The sequence below is a fragment of the Callithrix jacchus genome, chromosome 14 (assembly GCF_049354715.1).
Source record: "Callithrix jacchus isolate 240 chromosome 14, calJac240_pri, whole genome shotgun sequence".
In the NCBI taxonomy this organism is placed as follows: Eukaryota; Metazoa; Chordata; class Mammalia; order Primates; family Cebidae; genus Callithrix; species Callithrix jacchus.
The window spans coordinates 28,144,933-28,164,909 of NC_133515.1; the positions used below are offsets into that span (position 1 = coordinate 28,144,933).

At 46.1% G+C, this 19,977-nt stretch overlaps 1 protein-coding gene and 1 long non-coding RNA gene across 4 annotated transcripts in view; one reads left to right on the forward strand and one right to left on the reverse strand.

Annotated features, from left to right (window-relative positions):
- Positions 1-19,977, forward strand: part of TRABD2A (TraB domain containing 2A) — a 65,461-nt gene that overhangs the window by 6,257 nt on the left and 39,227 nt on the right. For all 3 annotated transcript variants that reach the window (XM_008980420.4, XM_008980421.4, XM_078349002.1), the window contains exon 2: positions 6,180-6,740. In XM_008980420.4, coding sequence (XP_008978668.2) covers positions 6,180-6,740 — 561 coding nt within the window. The remainder of the gene's footprint in view (positions 1-6,179; positions 6,741-19,977) is intronic.
- On the reverse strand, positions 881-19,074 carry LOC128929590 (uncharacterized). Its single transcript, XR_008476247.2, has 3 exons — positions 18,967-19,074; positions 2,419-2,516; positions 881-1,219 (listed from the first exon to the last, which is right to left on the reverse strand). It is a non-coding gene; the product is annotated as an uncharacterized LOC128929590 (long non-coding RNA).

Consider the following 19,977-nt stretch of genomic DNA (forward strand, 5'->3'; position numbering starts at 1 on the left):
AACTGGGCAGTCCCCAGGATCTCTTTAATAGTTCCAGAGAGTTCTCTGGCTAAAGATCAGTGCTGCATCTGATGAGCAATGTTGACAACCTCATTGAAAGTGATACTTCCACTGTGTTTAATGTTTTCCTGTTTCTGTCTCTTGGCGGTTCCTTGAGGGCTTTGATGATCAGGGCAGAGGCAGAAGGCATCACCTCAATCTGGGTCTGTTCTGAATGGTCAGTTTCACTGTAATCCTCAGACCCCTCCAGTCACCAGTTGCCTTGGAAATGTGATCACCAACCTTATTTGGAGACAGATCCAGGGGGGCCGATCTTCGGGGCCAGCACAGACATGGCAGTGACTTTACTGCCGGTGCAACTCAGGTATACGACTTTGCTCTCGTTGGGGTCCAGCTTAGGCGGCATGGCGGAGGTGGCTGGTGTCAGATGAACCCAGATTTGGGACAACTGCAGAAAGTTATACCTTAGCCTCCTCCAAGCTGAAAGACTCAAAGCCGGCTTATATGTTCTCCACAGCAATTAGCACCAACAGGGACCTGGGTGTCACTCACTGCTGTATTCCCGCTGCCTGGAACAGTGTCTGGCACGTGGTAGGCTCAGCAGAAGTAATTGTGTTGATGCAGGCAGTGGGACAGTCCATGCGAAATGCTTGGGTGGAGCCTGGCACACAGTGAATAGCTGCTCTTAGCATTAGTACTGTCATGACATGGCTAGAGGCCAGACGTGTGTGTGTGTGTGTGTGTGTGTATGTGTTTTAAATCTAAGCATTTTCAGTGAAAAGATCATACAGTGACCTTATTTCTAGACAAGCAATAGTTGAAAAGGCAACAATAAATAAATAATAAAGTGAAAAGGGATGCATATTGAACAGACTGCTTCTGAAGGGAAATGCAGGGATTTTGAGGTTGTACGGGGGCCTGAGGCAGATTAAGTGTGTTTGGATAAAAACAAACCAAAACTGAACCAAAACGAACCCCATCCCTCCATTATCCTGTGGTATGGGTTTCGTTTTTCTGGGAATATATTTGTTTGACATGATGGTGTCCTGATAGATGACAATGAATCAGATGCCCATGGGTTTAATAATAACATTCCAGTTTGCTTGCTGTGTCTCCCAGTTGGAAACCATGTAGAAGTTCTTGGGTAGACTGCCTGGAAGCTGTGCAATTAGGTCTCTTATGTAGGTCAGTGGCCCCAGACATTTCACCAGCCAGACCTCTAAATGAAGAAACAAATCAAATGAAAATTAATCTTTGAAGTCTGCCTCTACCTATTTGTAGGTAATAATTGTTACCCGTTTACAATTAACCAAAGACATAACTGTTACTGTCAGCTTTTCATTAGCATATATTATAGTTGACCAGTGTCTTCTACCCTGTTGATCTAATTCTAAGCAACAGTGAGACATTTGATTGCTTAACTTGCCTTAGCAGGCTTTCTTGGTAGATGTACAGTTTCCATTTCATTTTTGAAGTATTTAAATAGCCCCAGGGACCCTCATTGCTGAATAAGAGGCTGCCTAGGGGTTGGGGACCCTGTACGAGGTTCATCTCTTAATATTACTTCAACAATCAATAGTTAAAATTTTTTTTTTCTTTTTTTGAAACAGTGTCTTGCTCTGTTGCTCAGGCTGGAGTGTAGTGGCATGATCTCAGCTCACTATAACCTCTGCCTCTGGGTTCAAGTGATCTTCCTGCCTCAGCCTCCCCACCAAAGTAGCTGGGACTACAGGTGTGCACCACCACGCCTGACTAATTTTTGTATTTTTAGTATAGCTGGAGTTTCACCATGTTGCACAGGCTGATCTCGAACTCCTGACCGCAAATGATCGCTCACCTTGGCCACTCAAAGTGTTTACAGGCATCAGCCATGGCACCCGGCCTAAAATTGCTTTTCAAAAAAATATATTTTTTTATTTGTTCTTTTATTTAACAATTACTTGTCTAATTTGTGTATTACCATAAGTTTATGACAGGGCTTATTAATTTAACTTTTACAAATGCAGAAACTGGCTGGGCGCCATGGCTCACGCCCGTAATTCCAGCACTTTGAGAGGCTAAAGCAGGCGGATCACCTGAGGTCAGCAGTTCAAGACCAGCCTGGCCAACATTGTGAAACACCATCTCTATTAAAAATACAAAAAAATTAGCTGGGCATGGTGGCATGCACCTGTAATCCCAGCTACTTGGGAGACTGGCGACAGAGCGAAACTCCATCTTAAAAAGAGAAAGGAAGTGGCTTTAAAAAAAAACTCAGTGGGGGGCTGGGTGTGGTGGCTCACATCTGTAATCCCAGCACTTTGGGAGGCTGTGGTGGGTGGATCACTTGATGTCAGGAGTTGAGACCAGCCTGGTCAACATGGTGAAACCCTGTCTCTACTAAAAATACAATAATTAGCTCGGCGTAGTGGTAGGCACCTGTAATCCCAGCTACTCTGGAGGTTGAAGCAGGAGAATCACTTGAACCTGGGAGGTGGAGGTTGCAGTGAGCCGAGATCACACCATTGCACTCCAACCTGGGTGACAAGAGCAAAACTCAGTCTCAAAAAATAAAATAAAATAAAATAAATTAAAAATCTCAGTGGGGTAGCTGGGCCACAAGCAGATTTTAGGTTTATTTTGCCCTATTATTGAATTATTGAAAAGGAGGGTATGACCAGGTGTGGTGGCTCACGCCTGTAACCCCAGTGTTTTGGGAGGCCAAGGCGGGCGGATCACCTGAGGTTGAGAGTTCGAGGCCAGCCTGGCCAACATGATGAAACCCCATCTCTACTAAAAATACAAAAAATTAGTTGGGCGTTGTGGTGGGCACCTGTAATCCCAGCTACTTGGTAGGCTGAATTGCTTGAACCCGGGAGGTAGAGATTGCAGTGACCTGAGATCGCATCATTGCACTCCAAGCCTGGGCAATAAGAGTGAAACTGTCTCAAAAGAAAAAAGAAAAAAAGAAAAGGTTATGTAACTGCAACTTAAATGCCTTAAAAAACAAGATCAGGCCAGATGCAGTTACTCACATCTGTGATGCCAGCATTTTGGGAGACCTTGGGCAGATTACTTGAGGTCAGGAGTTTGAGACCAGCCTCACCAACATAGTGAAACCCAGTCTCTACAAAAATACAAAAATTAGCAGGGTGTGGTGGCGCATGCCTGTATCTCAGCTGCTTGGAAGGCTGATGCAGAAGAATCACTTGAACCCAGTACAGAGGTTGCAGTGAGCTGAAATCATGCCACTACACTCCAGCCTGGCGAGGACAGAGTGAGACTCCACCTCAAAAAACAAAAAACAAAACCAAAGTCACAGGTTTGGGGCTAGTGAGATGTATTCTATTTACAGTTATGAAAATTGAGGCAACATTTACAAATTGAAAGATTTTATTTATCTGTTTTTTTATTTAAGATTTTATACTTAAAAATTAATTTTATTTGCTAATAGAGACACGGTCTCACTATGTTGCCTAGGCTGCTGTTGAACTCCTGGGCCCAAGCAATCCTTCTGCCTTGGCCTCCTACAGTGCAAGAGTAACAGGGGTAAGCCTTTGGTAGATGATTTTACTGTTTAAAATGGCCCCCAGCGTAGTGCTGAAGTTGTCTAGTGTGCTTAAGTGTCTTGCACTTGATGTGCTTTACAAAGAAAACACATGTGTTAAATATGTTTAGTTCAGGCATGACTTATAGTGCTTTCAGCTGTGAGTTCAGTGTTAATGAATGAACATTATATATTAAATAAGGTGCCGTTCTCTTCTCTCTCTCCCTCTCTCTTTCTTTCTTGATGGAGTCTCACTCTTGTTGCTGGACTGGAGTACAATGGTGCCATCTTGGCTCACTGCAACCTCTGCCTCCTGGGTTCAAGTGATTCTCCTGCCTCAGCCTCCTTGAGTAGCTGGGATTGCATACGTCTACCACCATACTCAGATAATTTTTGTATTTTTAGTAGAGAAGAGGTTTTGCCATGTTAGCCAGGCTGGTCTCGAACTCCTGACCTCAGGTGAACTGCCTCCCCACCCCACCTTCTAAAGTGCTGGAATTACAGGGGTGAGCCACCGTGCCTGGCCAATAAGGGGCCTTTCAGTAGAAGCACACATAAAACAAGGCTACGTATTGATCAGTTGATGAAAATGTTGCAAGCAGAGGCTTACTTAACCCTATGTTTCCGCTAGGAACTTAACCCTGTTTCCGCTAGGAAGGACAGTTTAATATTTGCTCATCTTGTGTTTGTGGCAACTTAACAAAATATAACTACCATGAATAATAATTGATGGTAGATTGAAACTTCATAATCCAGGGAAGCACATTACTTAAAAGACTGAAGTCAAACCCTTTGGTAAAGGGAGTATGTTCCAAATATTTCTTTCTCCCTTTCTCTCTCCCTCCCTCCCTTTCTCCCTCCCTTCTCTCTCTCCTCTCTCTCTCTCTCTCTCTCTCTCTCTCTCTCTCTCTCTCTCTCTCTCTCTCTCTCTCTCTCTCTCTCTTTTTCTGAGACAGGTCTTACTCTAGCTCAGGCCAAAGCACAGTGGTGTAGTCTCCTGGACTCAAGCAGTCCTCCCACCTCAGCCTCCCGAGTAGCTGGGGCTACAGGCGTGCACCACCACGCCCAATTCATTTTGGTATTTTTTTTGTGGGGACAGGGTTTTGCCGTGTTGCCCAGGCTGACCTCCTGAGCTCAAGTGATCTGCCGGCCTCAGCCTCTCAAAGCACTGGGATTACAGGTGTGAGTCACCATGCTTGGCCAAAATATATATATTTTTATAAACCTGGATTTTTACATTTCCAGCCTTCTTGATAAACTGTTCTTATCACTAGTTTGCCTGCCATTTACACCCCAATTCCTTGAGAGCTGCCCCGTGCACTTCTTTGTACAGTGCCTTTTAATAAACAGATACATTATAAATGCCAGTTGAGGCTGAGAGGTACTCAGGGGCTGGGAGTGAAATGGCCTGGCCTCAGATGGACATGCACCACTGCTCAGCATGTGCAACTGCTTAGAGAGAATTCATCCAGCAGAGACCGTCCAGATCTCTGCAATTGAACCTGAAGGCTTTGTGAGAGAAAGAAATGTGATAGGATGATCCATGTCCTAAAGGGACGGGAGCAAACTGTGAAGTCAGCGGCTTGTTAGGGCTCTAGTTTCAACCTTGACTGTATGTTGGGATCACCAGGGGAGCTTTAAAAGTAGCATCTCTGTGACCGACGCAGTGGCTCATGCCTGTAATCCCAGCACTTTGGGAGGCCAAGGCGGGCGGATCACAAGATCAGGAGTTTGAGACCAGCCTGGCCAATACGGTGAAACCCTGTCTCTACTAAAAATACAAAAATTAGCTGGGTGTGGTGGGGGACAGTGCTTGTAGTCCTAGCTACTTGGAAGGCTGAGGCAGGAGAATCATTTGAACCTGGGAGGCAGATGTTGCAGTGAAGTGAGCCTAGATTGCGCCACTGCACTCCAGCCTGGACACAGGACGAGACTACATTCCCCCCATCCCCTGCCCAGAAAAAGGTAGCATCTCTGAGCCCCACCTCCAGCGATTCTGATGTGATTGTTCTAGGGTGGGACCCAGGGACTGGACTTGTGAAAGCTTTGCAGGTGATTCCCGTGTGTAGCCAGAGTTTCGGATGCTGGTTTTGAGATCTGAAAAAGCAGGGACCATGAGGTCTCCCTGAGAGACAATGGACTTCTCAGGTGTCTCTTGGCTGGTACCGGGTATGTCCTTCAGGCCCCTGAGACTCACTTCTTTAACTCTTGCCCAGTTGCTAGGGCAGGCATGGCAGAAACTCAAAACTGGTGACTGCTATTGCTTTCTCATCTTGGAATCAACATTTTAATTGAAAAGGGGGTGTTCTCACCCCCTTTTTTGATTGAAAAGGTGGGTCTCACCCCAGACCAATCAGATCAGAATCTTTGGAGGTAGGGCCCAGATATGCTACTTTTAAGGCTCCCCTGGTGATCCCAACGTATAGCCAAGGTTGAAACTGGAGTCCTAATGAGCCCCTGATTTAACAGTTTGCTCCTGTCTATTTAGGACATGGATTGTCCTGGCAGGTGAATCTACGTGAACTCAAAAGTCTAAATCCTATTCTGATATCTTTTCTCTTGAAATGTGACTAATTCATTTCCTCTCACAGGTTCCTGACCACCCCTCCCCCCATATTATACCTTTATGTTGCCTCTTTTTTTTTTTTTTTAGCAAAGTGAGTTGAATTCTTTTTTGTGGACCATTAAGCGAGACCCGCCATCTTACTTCTTTGGCACGATCCATGTCCCGTACACTCGGGTCTGGGACTTCATCCCCGACAACTCTAAGGAGGCTTTCCTGCAGAGCAGCATTGTGTACTTTGAGTTGGACCTCACAGACCCCTATACTATCTCAGCTCTCACCAGCTGTCAGATGCTGCCGCAGGGCGAGAACCTCCAAGACGTGCTCCCCAGGGACATCTACTGTCGCCTCAAGCGCCACCTGGAATATGTCAAGCTCATGATGCCCTCGTGGATGACCCCAGACCAGCGCGGCAAGGGGCTCTACGCAGACTACCTCTTCAATGCCATTGCTGGGAACTGGGAGCGCAAGAGGCCTGTCTGGGTGATGCTCATGGTCAACTCCCTGACTGAAGTGGACATTAAGTCCCGTGGGGTGCCTGTCTTAGACTTGTTCCTTGCCCAGGAGGCTGAGAGGCTGAAGAAACAGACTGGGGCAGTGGAAAAGGTGGAAGAGCAGTGCCATCCATTGAATGGGTTGAACTTTTCACAGGTAAAACTCTCTTTGCATAAAAGTCTTGGTGGCATTTGGTAGCATGGGTGAATCTGTTGAGTTCCAGTGCAGGTAATGGACCATGGGCATAGCTTGTCTAGAAATTGTCTTTGCTCAAAAATGCTTTTCTGGGGGGTTAAAAAAAAGCCAGGTGGTTAGTTACATCACTTATTTGAGTATTGCCCAGAAAGAAAACTTGTTTTTTCTTATCATTCCAACAAATACTGTGTGCTTTTAAAATGCATTTTAATTGAGATCCTTCATTAAGAAGCTGCTTTGAGGCCAGGTGCGGTGGCTCACACCTATAATCCCAGTACTTTGGGAGGCTGAGGCGGGCAGATCATAAGGTCAAGAGATTGAGACCATCCTGGCCAAAATGCTGAAACCCTGTCCCTACCAAAAATACAAAAATTAGCTGGATGTGGTGGTGTGCGCCTGTAGTCTCAGCTACTTGGGAGGCTGAGGCAGGAGACTTGCTTGAACCCAGGAGGCAGAGGTTGCGGTGAGTGGAGACTGTGCCACTGCACCATCCAGCCTGGGTGACAGAGTAAGACTTTGTCTCAAAAAAAAAAAAAAAAAAAGAAGCTGCTTTGAGAGATTGTGGATGGACATGTGGCTGCCACACCTGATTGTCACAGGACATGGCCTGGTTTGAAAATTATACTGGCCATTGCTGTTTTAGGTGACAGCAGTCTCTTTGAGGTCACTATTGTCCCTCTTCAGGTTACTGCCCAGTTCCTTTCCTAGGCAGAGTTATGCTCCTCTTACCCATGGTTTAAAGATCCTACCCCAGGGCATTGAAATTTAGGTTGATGTTCAAGAAGTTGGTTCTTCAATTCTCATAAGCAATACTTTATTAAAGTGTCATTGTTTAGTTGTTTCCGTGAAACTTGTTTAAAATACATTAGATACTTCTGGAGACCAATAGGAGTTTTGCATTATGAAATAATGTGTTCTTGTTTTGTAAATATTCTCAGTGGGTGGCCTTGAGATTTTGCTCCTCAGAACTTGAGATTACTGTTAATCCAAATAGCTCAGTCTTAGAAGATTTTGACATACTGAAGTAGGACTGTTATTTAAAAGGTGTAAGGACATGTAACAGCCTAAAAGTAATGTTCCTGAGTTGATAATTATATCTCTAGAAAACTTATCTTGCTAAAATTCTATAATTATTAATAAGTACTCAGATGCTATTCTATATGCTGTAGTATTTGTTTGGCACACTGAGATTTATAGATAAGATAAGGGATCATTAATTATCTGCATTGATCTCCTGGGGAAGATTTTCATGCATTATTATGGAAACCCAAAGAGCCAATGTTATAACTGTTTCAATGTCTTCATTTAATATAATATTTTGAAAAAGAAAGGTGCTTTGATTTGCAGGCTTATTGATTTTGACCGAATGAGTTTGAAATTCGTAAGTATTTTAATCTGAGTCAAAGTCTTCTTTCATACTCCCAGTTGGGGAAAATGTCTTGAAAGTAAAATATTAGCTCAAGCAAAGTATCTTTGAAGGAAGTTGTGCAACACTGTCTCTTAAGATAATATATTTAAGAGCTATTTTAGAGCACTATTATTATAGACTACAGTGTCATGTTTATTTTATAACACATTCTTAGGGTTTATGTAGGTGTTTAAGATGTATAAACTAAATTTCTTATAAGACCTTGAAGTTAAGCTAGCAAGATAGAGTTGTTTAAATTTAGGAGGAAAACATGACTTGTTCTTATTTTATTTATTTATTTATAAAGACGGGGTTTCACCATGTTCGTCAGGCTGGTCTTGAACTCCCAACCTCGGGTGATCCGCCTGCCTTGGCCTCCAAAGTGCTTGGATTACAGGTGTGAGCCACCACACCCGGCCATCACTTGTTCTTAAGAGTCTTTTTTTCATGTAACTTCCCTATGTTTCATTTCTAGAGAGAAACCATAAAATACTCATAATGTGAGTATACAGCTCAATAACTTTTTTTTTTTTTGGAGACAAAATCTCACTCTGTTGCCCAGGCTGGAGTGTAGTGGCATGATCTCAGCTCACTGCAGCCTCCACCTCCCAGGTTCAAGCGATCCTCCTGCCTGGGATTACACGCACCTGCCACCACGCCTGGGTAACTTTTGTATTTTTAGTAGAGGTGGGGTTTCACCATGTTGGCCAGGCTGGTCTTGAACTTCTGCTTAAGCGATCTTCCTGCCTCGGCCTCTGAAAGTGATGGGATTACAGGTGTGAGCCACCACACCTGGCCTCAGTGTGTCACTTTTGACCGTCACAACTTCTCTGAATTTTAGTTTTGTCATCTTTCAATCGGGGATATTAAAACTTGCCCTACCATCCTGTTGTCAGAGGCAAATAAGAACAGCAAATTGGAAAGCACTTCATAAATATTACAGGTATAAGCAGAAGGGAGTGAACATATAGTATCTAATATGAGACAGTCCTCACTGATAATTTTATATTTAACTCTTGAACTTCTCAAGATGGGTGGTACCATTGATTTTGCAAAGGGAAATTGTTTTTCTCCTTAGTTTTCCTTAGACAAATATTGTTTTAAAAAGAAGTTAAAGGAAAAGAGGGCAAAAGCATACAACAGAAGAGTTAGTGGAGGTTGCAAATAAGAGGCATATGGGCTGAATCCGGCTCGCAGCTCTGTTTTATGTGATTAGCATGCTATTTTTTTCCTTTTTAACGACTAAATTGACAATATTTAAAAATTGAGAAATATCATATGGAGAACAGCCTGGTTTCTCTTGAGCCATCAGAAGATCTGGAGTGCTGGAGCCATACTCCCAAATAGTAGCAGTTGGCTGGACTGACACCAGCTGCTCCCTTTAGATGGGGCCAATGTTGTCTTTCCAGTTGGCTGCAGTCCCCACTCCTCCCTATTGCCTTTCACCTAGCCCTGTTGACTTCTTTTAACTCATCTTCCTGACCCCTGTAGGCCTCATGGCTCTTGGTTTGTGGGGTGTAGATCCCTGAATCTAGCTGAAGTCCGGCAACAGGTTATGTCGCTGACACAGATGCCTGGATTTGATCTTGTCATCTCAGGGCAAACATCATCCTTGCCACTCAGTATTGAATCAAGTTATGAATTCCTGTTCTCCTTCACCTAAAGTTCTTGCCTGCTTGGTACTGCTGGCTACATTGCTTTCCCTTTGTGAAGGAAGCACATAGCTTGAACCTGGAGGCTCAGCGGAGTGGGCTCAGCAGGGTGGTGTGTCACTTCCCCCTTGTCTGCCCAGGTAGGTTCCCCTAGAGAAATGGTTTTGCTAAATCCCATCTCCATGCTCACACATCACTAGGCATCTATGGACAGGCTCTGGGCATGGGGCATTGCAATGCCTGCTTCGCCCTGTCTAAACATAGGACTCTCCTACCAATGGATTGGATGTCATGGTGGGGTGGGGCGGGAATCTGGGAAATCTCCGGTCTCCTCAGCATTGGAATCTGTTCTCTGGGACCCAGTCATGTCTTGGCTTGGGCTCCTTTTTGTCACAGGCTGAAGCGAACATGAATGCAGACAACAGTTGTGGAGTTTCCCTCTGCTTTCCACATGCAAGGCCTGCATCTTTGGGCTTTTGACATCCTAAGAGGCAGTTAGTTGGATGTAAAAGTCCTTTTGCAAACCCCAAAGTTGTTGCTGAGGTGTTCTTATTTGAATTGCTATTATGTAAAGCATCATTTCTTTGTTATTGTTTACTCTTGCCAATAGATGGCACTAACATATTTCATATTTGCCCTTTTGGCTGTCACTCTTAACTTTTCAGTAAGATGGTCACTGCCAGTTCTTGTTCTTCAGGACCCTAACAACATGACTATCTCTGCTTAAGAGACTCTTCCTCCCCACCCCCAACAGTGAAACCTTCAATAGTGATTTAGGCCCAGTGAACATACTTCTAGATTGTATGAAACTGCAATTCTTGAGCTATAGTTTTGGGGTATTGGAGAAGATGTGGACTTTGCTTCTTTGGAGCAAGTTGTCTTTAGTTTGGTTGGTCACCTAATAGAAGAAACAAATGACTCCAGGATGATTCTCTGGAAAGGTCCAGGGTAGAGTGGACTGGTGGAGGCAGCCCCGCTCCCCAGGACTCTGTGGTCTGGCTGGGGAGGAAGGGCAAATTCCTAGAAGGATGCCACCTCTCTCAGCCTGTGGTGATTAAGGGCTAGGTGGATGCTGGAGGAGTGGGAGCTGGGGAGGTGCTAGCTGTCCTGAGGAAGACTCCTAGGGAGGAGGGGTCAGATTCTTTGAGGAAGGGGTGGCCTGCCAGGCCTAAAGGAGAGAATCCCCAGGATACCATGTGGTGGTTTGTTTTGTACTTTGCAGTCTCTGCATGTTCTCACATTAGTGCCTGGGGTCTTAAGAACAAACCCTGAGGCTAGGAGGTCTTTGTTCCAGAGGCCAAGGGAAGAGTGTGGGGCATCAGCCAGCAGAAGCCACTGGGGATAGTTTCCCACTGGAATAACCCCGGAAAGGCCCACCCAGAGGCAGAGGGTGGGCCAGCTTGGGGTCACAGCAAGAATTAGTGCAGGACAGGCCTAGGTTCTCAGACCTCCTGTTTCTAATCCAACTCTGACTCTGAGTGTCATGCGGGATCCCTATTGACTTCAATGGGGACGGCACTAGGTTCAAAAGGCTGAAGAAGAGACCCAGAGCCAGCAAATGAGACACAGTGTTTATTGAGAGGACTGACTTACAGGGTGATCCTGTGGCAGTGGGCTGGACAGGAGAATCCGAATCACTGGTAAAAAGCATGCAGTTGAGATAGCACCTTCACTTAGCACCTGCACCTATATGGCAACCCTCATTTAACTCAAAGCACAGGGCCTCAGTCCCTTGTGTGGCCCATGTTCCATAAGATGGGCCAGGGGATCGATGTTTCTTACAGATAAGGAAGGAATCTCTGGGTTGGCCTCTCCTGGATTCCTTAGCTCGGAACTTGGAACATACATTTTTCTCCTGAAGTTATTGCTGTCAGGTGCACCTGCATGGACTGAGCGCTGCCACCTGCCAGACTTAGAGGAGCAATTGGCTGAGGGGTTCTGGCTTCCCCAGTATAAATTCCAGTAAAAGCAGGAGGTTTCATTTTTTTTTTGAGACGGAGTTTCACTCTTGTTACCCAGGCTGGAGTGCAATGGCGCAATCTCGGCTCACCGAAACCTCTGCCTCCTGGGTTCAGGCAATTCTCCTTCCTCAGCCTCCTGAGTAGCTGGGATTACAGGCACGCACCACCATGTCCAGCTAAGTTTTTGTATTTTTAGTAGAGACGGGGTTTCACCATGTCGACCAGGATGGTCTCGATCTCTTGACCTTGTGATCCACCCGCCTCGGCCTCCCAAAGTGCTGGGATTACAGGCTTGAGCCACTGTGCCCGGCCAGGAGGTCTCATTTTTTAAAAAAAAATTGACCATGATGCTCATAGATGACTTTTCCACATTTTCCATGATCAATTTGGAAGACACCTGAAGATGGAGATCCTGACATTCTATTTTTCCTTGATAGGTTTGGTTTAAAATAGAGGCCTAGGAAAAATATGTAAACTCTCTGAAAGGGAACGCTTCCTAAAATATGGGCAGATTGATTCATACAATGTCCTTAATCATGACCTCAGCCAGGCAGCTTGGTCCTGTGCAGGCCCACACTGTCTCCTCTGCCTGAAGCCCTTCCCTGTGCTGTCCCTCTGGCCAAGGGTTGAGTCAGCTCTCACATTACTTCCCTGATGAAGATTTCAAGTGCAGACTTGAAACTTGCAGGCTTTTAAGGGTCCCGTGGAAGCCTCCAGTGGGCTCGTGATCACTGCCTCCCAGCAGATGCAGGCCCTGTCAGGCTGGGCCCTGCACTCTTGGTCCGTGTATTCCCAGCTCTGGTCCTTGTATTCCCTGCACTGTCATGAGCGAGGTGCTTGTGAATGATTGTTGGCAGCTGCTGAATGTGTCAGCCAGGTAGGATGTGGGATAGTCAGATTTCAACGTGCAGAGCTTAGAGAGACCAGTGGGAGACCAGTCAACTTGTAGGTACCTGGGTTGAAACACAACACAATGTGAATATGCACTGATGACTTAAAAAACTGGAATACAGCCTTTCTAAGAGCTGCGTAGCTATCGACTGACATCTTAATGAAGTCTCATGTGGGAACAATTTGCTTTTATCCCATTCTTTTGCTTTTTTATGCTTTTTCCCAACATTGATACGTATTATTTCCTGTTCCTAAACATGGCTGGGCTCAAGTGCTGCAGTTACTGTAGGGATCCCCAGAGCCGAACACACCTATTCCTTGAATAAACCCTGTCTCTGCTTTCTCACAGGTGTCAGTACAGATGTTGTAGGTGGACAGTGTCATCATAAATTGAAAGTGTGGGTGGGTTCTTAGCTCCCTCAGGAGTGTCTTCTGCAGCATTTTTTCATGTTGGATATCCCTTCAGTTTCTGATTTTTTTGACCAGAAGTAGAAAATCAAATCAACTTTGTACCTGAATGGCTGGCGGTGAAGCTCATGAACTTCCAGGCGCAGACTTTAGCTCTGTTTCCATCTGGGGATGGGCCTGCTCAGGGCTTGAGTTGTCTTTCTTTTTATGGCCAGTTTTTTTTTGGGACACATTTCTTAAGCACTCAGCATAGGTGAGGAACTCTGTTTCTAATTCCGGGGATTCAAAGACAAAGCAAATGTTGATCTTGCCTTCCCCTGGCTCCGGGCTGCCCCTCTAAAGTCCAAAGCATACTTCAAAAAAAGTTTCTATAGATATTTTTGTACCTATTTTTGTATAGGTTCCTGGATGCCACACATGCTGCTGGGGTCCTGACCATGCCTAGGCTGTGTCTGACCCTGCCCAGCTGCTTTTGGGGTCTTAAGAAGGCACTTGAAGGGAAGCGCAGCCTAGTTCCTGCCTTATATCCCTGCCTCCTGGCCTGGTGGACTAGGCTGGCAGTAGAGAGCTCCTGTGAAACCCCAGCAGCCAGCTCTTCCTTGCACCTGCTTGGTGGATCAGCCCACGGACATCTCTAGACTTTAGGAATAACTCCCAGCATGTCTCCACGGTAAAAAGTGTGCAGTTGATATAGTGCCTCCACTGGGCCCCTGATCACTGCCTTCTAGCAGGCGCAGGTTCCTTCAGGTCTGGAGTCCACCTTCTAGGTAGGGGTAGTTGAGGCAGAGTCTACCCCACTTGGAGGAGAGGAAGAAGGTCAAGGAGACAGGTGGAACTGGGGACAAGTTGTTATCTGGGATCCTCCCAGAAGCTGGTTAAGGTCTTGGTGTCAAAGTGCTTCATGGCCCAGGGACAGAGGAAGTGGAGGCTGCCCTGGACCCTAAAGCGGTTGCTGGTGGTGTAGCATCATGGCATGCCACAGGCATTAGGGCCTTTCTTCTCTGTATGCTTTTTCTCTGTCCCTCCTGACACTTTTTGTGCCGACCTCCCTCCCTGAACTCTTCCACAAGGTTCTTCCCTTTGCATTCACAGTCATTTAGAACTTGGGGAGCTTCAGCGAGAGCTGCAGAATCATAAAATGAGGAATCCTAACAGGAGAGACCACATTAGCTACTCAACACTCGGGTGAGAACTGCAGCTCACATGGAGTCTCTGCTCTTGCAGGTGCTTTGGGCAGGTGAGCTTGTTTATCGCCGAGCATAATACAGGCAGGTGGGTTGCCACTGCCTGACTTTCTGGGAGGCTCTGTGCTATCTGGGACTTCGCTGCTGTCTGCCGATGGTTGCTGACACAACCCAGGCCCAGAAGTGATTTTGAAATGCTGTAGGGCAGGGATCCCCAACCCTCAGATCACAGACAGGTACTGAAGCTTCATCTGTATTTACAGCTGCTCCCCAGCCGTTCCCTGTCACTGCATTACTGCCTGAGCTCCTCCTCCTGTTGAGTCAGTGGCACCATTAGATTCTCATAGGAGCGTGAAGCCTGTTGTGAACTGTGCATGAGAGATCTGGGTTGCGTGCTCCTTATGAAAATCTGGTACCTGATTTCTCACTGTGCTCCATCATCCCCAGATGGGACTGTCTAGTTGTAGGAAAACAAGCTCAGGGCTCCTATGGATTCTACATTATGGTGAGTTGTAGAAGTATTTTATTATATATTACAATGCAATAATAATAGAAATGAAGTGCACAATAAATGAAATGTGCTTGAATCATCCCCAAACCATCCCCCAACAGCATCCCCCAACGTGGTCTGTAGAAAAATTGTGTTCCACAAAACCTGTTCCTGGTGCCAAAAAGGTTGGGGACCACTGCTGTAGGGTAACACCCCATTGGATGGCCCTGTAAATCTATTAACAGGCTGATGGAAAGTGTTGGCAGATGTCTGAGGCAACTTGTGACTGAATCTAAGCTTGAGGGCCTGATACCTGCCTGGGCACCCCCCTGCCCCCACTGCTCCCAGCTCCCTTTCTGGATCTAGAACTTTCAAGATCCTGTCAACCCCTCACATTCCCCCCAACCCTGGCTCTGCCTCTCGAACATGGCCTACATTTGGCTTCTGTCTGTGGGTGATCTGGGGGTGACCCCTCACACCTTCTCCACCTCTCCAACAACCCCTCACTCTGACTCTGCTTTTGCTGTGACACTTCAGAAAGCAGGAGCCATTGCCTAGTAGGCAGAGGGGAGAAACTGTGGAGCATGGAAGAGAGAAGGAAATATGCAGAGAAAAGGAGGCTAGGAAAGGGATTCTGACAGCACGAGACTGGAGTTTTCTTCTTGTTTTTCTCTGGTCCTCTCCCTTGGAGATGAAGTAGAATCACTGTTAGGTACCTTCAGTGGACGTGAGGGCTTGTATTAGTTTGCTAGGGCTGCTCTAAACCAAGTTCCACACACTGGGTGGCTTAAACAACAGAAAATGACTGCCTCACGGTTCTAGAGGCCAGAACTCTGAGAATGTGGAGTCAGCAAGGTTGGTTTCTTCCAAGGCCTCTCTCCTTGACTTGCACATGGCTATCTTCTCCCTGTGTCTTCATGTCCTTGTCCCTCTGTGTGTCTGTGACCTAATTTCCTCTTCTTATAAAAACACCAGTCATACCGGATTATGGCCGGCCCTTTTAACTTAAAGGCTCTATCTCCAAATAGTCATTTTCAGAGGTACAGCAGGGGCAGGGGAGGTTTAGAAGTTTGACATATGAATTTAAGTTTACACAGTTAAGCCCATAACATAGACCCATAGTAAAGTTGCAAAGTTTGAGCATGGAAGGAGATTTTGACATCATTTCAAAGCTGTCTGATTTTAGGTGTCCAGTCAAAGTGAAAACCTTGTGTAGAAGGTTTTTCACCTTGATGTGTGCGGTGGGGAGGACAGCATCCAGCTGTGCCAAGTTCATGGCAGGTGCTTGCATTGTGGCTAATTGTCTTAGCAAAGATCACTGGAGCCCAGAAATTCGAGACCAGCCTGGACACCATAGTGAGACCTCCATCTCTCCAAAAAATAAACAAGACTGAGTCAAGAGCCAAAGAGGCCATTTGGACTGCCAGTTTCCTACCTGTGATGTGGAATATTTAGGGGGCCAGTGGTTCTCAACGTGTGTCCCTGGACTGGCAGCATCAGCATCACCTGGAACTTGTTAGTAATGCAAAATTTGGGACCTCCATCCTAGACCCCCTGAACTGGAAACTCCAGGGGTGGGGCCAGCCATCTTTGGTCTAACCAGCCCTCTGTGTGATTCTGATGCACACGTAAGTTGGTTGGTCTCTGCTCTCTTCCTGTTCTTGTATTGCCACTGTGTGTTACCTCAAGTTGCAGGATTCGGAAGACCCTCTTTTCTCCACAACTCATAGCGTCTGCTGTCCATACCACCAATGAGAAGTTGCTCATTTGCTGCCATACGGTGTCTTTTGAATTACCAGACTTATGGTTATTTAATTCTTTTGTTGATGATTAACTTTCTAGGTGTTTATTTTGTCTCCTGGCCTGACACATAAACTCCTAGAGAACAAGGATCTTGATTTAACACCCCCCCACTTTTTTTTTTTTTTTGGTGTGGGTGTAGCATAGTTTCTAGCACATGTGGGAGTTTACTAATTGCTGGGTGCAATTGGAGGGAGGTAGTTTTCTCATAGCTCAATCCGGCCATACTGTATCAAAAGACCGAAGCACAGCATCTACCCTTTGCTGGCTGTTTCCATCCATCTTTACCCTGACTTTTTCTCTTCTGTTAACCTTCCCAGACTCATTTTTTCCTGCCATCAGGGCAGAGATGCTGCTTACATAATAATGTTAGTGACATTTTCCTGGTGGGTAACTCTCAAACAATAAAAAAATGCAAGTTAAACATACCCCAAGGGCAGTAGTGGGTGTGTGGCTCATGGGCTGAGGGGGCGGATTCCTTCCTTGGCTTGTGAGGGGTAGTTTTTGGATCTGTGGTGCGGGTTTTTAAAAAAATTTTTTATTTCTATAGAGATGGGGTCTTGCTATGTTGCCTGGCTGGCCTCAAACTCCTGGCCTCTAATGATCCTCCCACCTCCGCCTCCCAAAGTACGGGGATTCCAGGCGTGGACCACTGTGTGCAGCCAAATGGGAATCAACCACCCCACGGTTCCACTAGAGTTTGAACCTGGGTCCTTTGGTGTGTAAAGCAGACATGATAACCATTACACTATGGAACCATGTGTGATGCAGTTTTATAGCTTCTCTCCAGACCAGTCCTGGACTTCAGGGAGCCTCATATTGGTTGAAGAGCCTGAAAATGAAGGCTGTCCCAAGGCCCATGATCGCTGGAAGGAGAAGTGACAGACACCCCTGCACGTGGGGTGGATTTTGGGCACAGCCTGTCCTCATGAACCCAGTTTTTCTCCTTTCCTCCTTTGGGGCTGTCATGGTAGAAAAATTGCCCAAGAATGTGACTGATGGGGAAAAGGTATACACATTTTATTTTCTAAATGTTATCCAGATTAATGAACATACTAGAATTTGAGCTGGATTTTTAAAGGAAGGCCAGGATTTAGTCAGGTAGGAAAAACAGAGAGCTATTCTGAATGGGCCAAAAGTGCAGACAAATCCTGGAAAATTTGTGCTGTGCTGGCCATAGGGTAGCAGGCTGGGTCGAGCGTTTGTGTAGGGGTCCGATGGAAGATGATGTTGGAGGGAGCTAGAGTGTGAGACTGGGAAGCCCCAGTGTGTTCATGGGTAGAAGGGCTATACAGAAGCTATTTTTAGTGGGGAGAGAGAGGCTGGACATGGTGGCTCAAGTCTTTAATCCTAGCACTTTGGGAGGCGGGGTCAGGAGGATTGCTTGAGGCCAGGAGTTCAAGACCAGCCTGGGCAGCAGAGTAAGACCCCATCTCTATAAAAAATAAAACATTAGCTGGGCATGGTGGTGAGTGCCTGTAGACCTAGTTCCTCAGAAGATTAAGGCAGGAAGATCACTTGAGCTCATGAGTTTGAGGCTATAATGAGCTATGATTGTACCACTGCATTCTGGCCTGGGTGACAGAGCAAGACTCTGTCTCTAACAAAATAAAAAATAAAGTGGAGGGATGGATAGCACACAGCAGTGCTGCAAGGCAAGGCATCTGGCCGCTGAGTGTGGCCGGGTAGGGTGAGACACTCATCTACAGTGGTGTTTGCGGTTGGCTCTTTGCTGGGAGCCTTGGCTGTGTTAACCTCAGGACCCTGGGCCGTCAGGAGGGAGACATCGGGAATCTGGGAACTGAGACAGCTGGGGAGTGAGTATTTGACTTTTACTGAGTTACTTTGTGTGTGGACTTGATAGTGTGGTATCAAGTAGTTTCCCATGTAGTTCATTCTACAAGGGAAAACCTGACATGGATACTGGAGAAAATTAAGAAAAACGCCAGAGACTCTGTGGAAGTGATACAGTTTATAACCATTTAGATGAACTGCCTAGCTCTCATGCTTAACTGGTCCCAGTCACAAGTTCATAGGTAGTTAAGGAATTAACTTAACTTTGCTGTGCTTTGATTTAGTTCTTCATATCAGTCCTCCTAGTTTGTTGACATAGTCTTGAAACTGGATTTTCTTGTCACAACTTTATAAAATGTCAAGGAAACTTACCTACCAAGCAGTAAAAGTTAGAAGAATGGGGATCTCCTGAGATAGTCTGGAAGTGCTTGGTAGAGGTTGTACATTTACTAGGACTTGGAGAGGAGAAATTAGTATTTATCCTTATTGTTACCCCAGCATTGTGTGGAATTTGGGGGAAGGAAGTATATCAGCCTGTGTGGGCTGCTGTAACAGAATACCATAGCCTGGGTGGCTTCAACAACAGAAACGTGTCTCACAGTTCTGGAGGCTCCAAGTTCAAGATCAAGGCGAATCCTCTCTCCTCGGCTTCCAGATGCTGTCTTCTTGCAGCGACCTCACATGGTCTTTTCTCTGCGGGCACTGGGAGAGACAGTTCTGGTGTCTCTTCCTCTTTTTATAAGGTCACAGTCCTGTTGGGTCAGGGACCCACCCTTATGACCTCATTCAACTTTAATTACCTTCTTAAAGGCCCTTTCTCCAAATGTGGTAACACTGGGGGTTAGAGCTTCAACATGACTTTTGGAGGGGACACAGTTTAGTGCATAACAGGAGAAGATGGATGTGCTCATTCAGCCTTGGAAGTCAGGGCAGGAGCTGAACTGATTGAAAAGGAGAAGAAGTGGTCAGGAGATGTGACTAAAGCGAGCAGAAGGCTTGGTGGGCGTCCAGGAGGCAGTGCGAGGAAAAGGGAGGGAGGGCCCAGTTAGCCATATGCGCCTTCCAGGCTCTGTGTGCTCTCACTTCTTCAGGCTAAAACGTCACTGAAGATCAGTTTGTCTCCTCCTTATGCTTGAGTCCTTTTGGTGAGAACTCAGGTCCAAGTTTTAAGAAGCACTTCCCCCTACCTCTGCCAAAAAGCAGACCTGGACATCCAAAGAAGTGTGTGGAAGCTTTAGCTCCCATCTGGCAGCCTCCATTAACATGACAGAGCAGCAGGACTTTCACCACCATCTTGCTTTGAGGGGGCCGCTCTAGATTCTTCCAAGGGAATAGTTCCTTTTCAGGTAAGGGAGGAGGTATTTGAAAGGGTGGCTGTGAAGGTAGAAAATGAGCTTGAGGACATTCCCCACTGCCTGGAGAGCTAGGTGAGGTGGGGCGGCAAGGACCGGACACCCTCAAGGTGTCTTAAAAAATTATCTGGGTGAATGGTCTGAGGGCAAGGAAGACCCTTCTCCTATTGCTTCCAAACTATACTTCAAGGGACCGAATGGCTCTCAAAAGTGAACTAAGAAAAAAGGAAGACACAACAACCCCACACTCCAGAAGGT